The sequence below is a fragment of the Penaeus monodon genome, chromosome 23 (assembly GCF_015228065.2).
Source record: "Penaeus monodon isolate SGIC_2016 chromosome 23, NSTDA_Pmon_1, whole genome shotgun sequence".
In the NCBI taxonomy this organism is placed as follows: domain Eukaryota; kingdom Metazoa; phylum Arthropoda; class Malacostraca; order Decapoda; family Penaeidae; genus Penaeus; species Penaeus monodon.
This window is the reverse complement of record NC_051408.1, coordinates 2549591-2551567: the sequence shown is the minus strand read 5'-3', so window position 1 is coordinate 2551567 and position 1977 is coordinate 2549591. Positions and strand designations below refer to the sequence as shown.

Below are 1977 nucleotides of genomic sequence, written 5' to 3'. Positions count from 1 at the left end.
GAGGCTCCCCTAACCCGCTTCCTTCTCCTCCCTCCCTCGACAGATACAAGGCAAACATTCAGGCAGTATCATCAGCACTGAAGGACCAACCGGAGACCCCCCTCGAGCGCGCCGTGTTCTGGACCGAATACGTGATCCGACACCGAGGAGCTCCCCGTCTCAGATCCCCCGCAGCCGAACTGACTTGGGTGGAATACCTCATGATTGATATAATCTTGCTGTTTCACTTGTTAGCCATTACCTTGTACCTCCTCGTCCGCCACGTCTCCAGGTTCCTGTGTCGCAAGGCTGTCCCCCAAACTACGACGAGAAGGAAGTGTGAATGACGTGTCAGGTTATTCCTTTAGTTTATTATTATTTTTTAGTAGATCTGGTTTTGATATGAAATATGACCTCATTTTACTATAATGCATCATCATTTGTTTTACATCATCCTTTTTCATGTATGAAATCTGTTTTCCGACATGATCCAGTTATCAACGAGGTTGAAATTTTGTGATATTAAATGATCTTGTAATTCCCATGTTTTTGCACATTAATGCCATGAGCAAAGACACTCATAAATATAAACTCATGCCACACCACACCCCTGTCTTTTTACAATCTGAGCAGGTAACTCATATAACTCATAACTCATTATATTATGCCAACTTTCCACTAATTGTAATACAGACTAAAAAGAGAGGATATAGACAATAACCTGACAAAAAGGAATATGACAATGAGGCTGAACAATGAGTAAAATAAACTATATGAGGTCCTTGGCCAAAAAGAGGGAAAAAATATACATATATATATAAATTTGGGAATGTGTTTATTTTTGGTGAAATTGAACGTCACTATACAATAGAAAAATGAAAGTACATTACACATTTTCAACTAACGCAGTATCAAATCTACTGATATGTAGTTTCCTTACAAAAAATATAGTTTCATATATGAAAATGTACATTTTATTTACAAACACCTTATTTTGACCCAATTCACAGTTTTTCTAATTCAACCCACTACATAAAACATTCCAGATAGTTATCAAAACTATAAAATATGTACTCAACTTTGTGCTAAAATACAGTGTAATATTGCCATGAACTGTCTTCTCTTACAAACTTTTAATTGACATGAAATACAGCTCTCTTTTGCCTACAAGCTTTGAAAACAGACAAAAATAGAAAACCAGAAAACTACAAATGGAAAAAATAAACACGAACATTTTATATATACATACTACATATTTAGGCAATCTGTGTCATTCACAAGAGATATCTCACATCACTGATTCTAACTCCGATCTCTTCTCAAGATATGCAAGTCAACCCAGTTTGTATTGAAGTACAAACAATGCCTTAAACAAAAGAATTATAGTCATGGAAGACGTCTAGGAGAAAATTAATGATAAGATCACAAACTAATGGACATTATATATGCCTTTTCCAGTCCAACTTACGGGAAAGCATTCTCTACTTATCTTTCTCTCCCTTGGTATTAACATTTTCAATAATAATAGTAATATATTTTGCCAAATTATTCCGAATTCCAACATGCCTGGTCAGATTAATTATATATTACAGACACACATTTGTTCACAATAGAATACTTGGAAGCCCAACTAACATAAAAATATAACAACAAACCACCTTTATAAGGGAATACTAATATAATCTGCCATTTTATATTTTTATCAATACATGCACAAATGAATAAGTGAGGAATACAGCTTTATGCAAATATATACTTTTAACATGCTATAAAATAATGTATTCGAGAATGGGAAACGTACATTTCAAGCAAAGTAAGTGGCACAGATCAAGATTAGTGTTTAAAATCATGCTTCTGAAAAAAAGTTTTAATAAACATGCATCAAAAAAAGATCATGCAGCTTACATGCAGAGTTAAATATTTCATAGTTTACTGTAGGTTGGCAATGGAGTTTGCAAATTACAGAACCAATCTAAATGCAATTTCTATGATATTCAA

General features: G+C 34.2%; 1 protein-coding gene across 1 annotated transcript in view; it reads left to right on the top strand.

Annotated features, from left to right (window-relative positions):
• The window catches only part of LOC119587718 (UDP-glycosyltransferase UGT5-like), a gene marked incomplete at its 5' end in the record, with an annotated part of 8345 nt that extends 7759 nt beyond the window's left edge, over positions 1 to 586 (top strand). The window contains 1 exon segment of the mRNA XM_037936401.1: positions 44 to 586. Within this exon segment, the coding sequence (XP_037792329.1) occupies positions 44 to 326 (283 nt within the window).
• Positions 587 to 1977: the final 1391 nt, after the last annotated feature.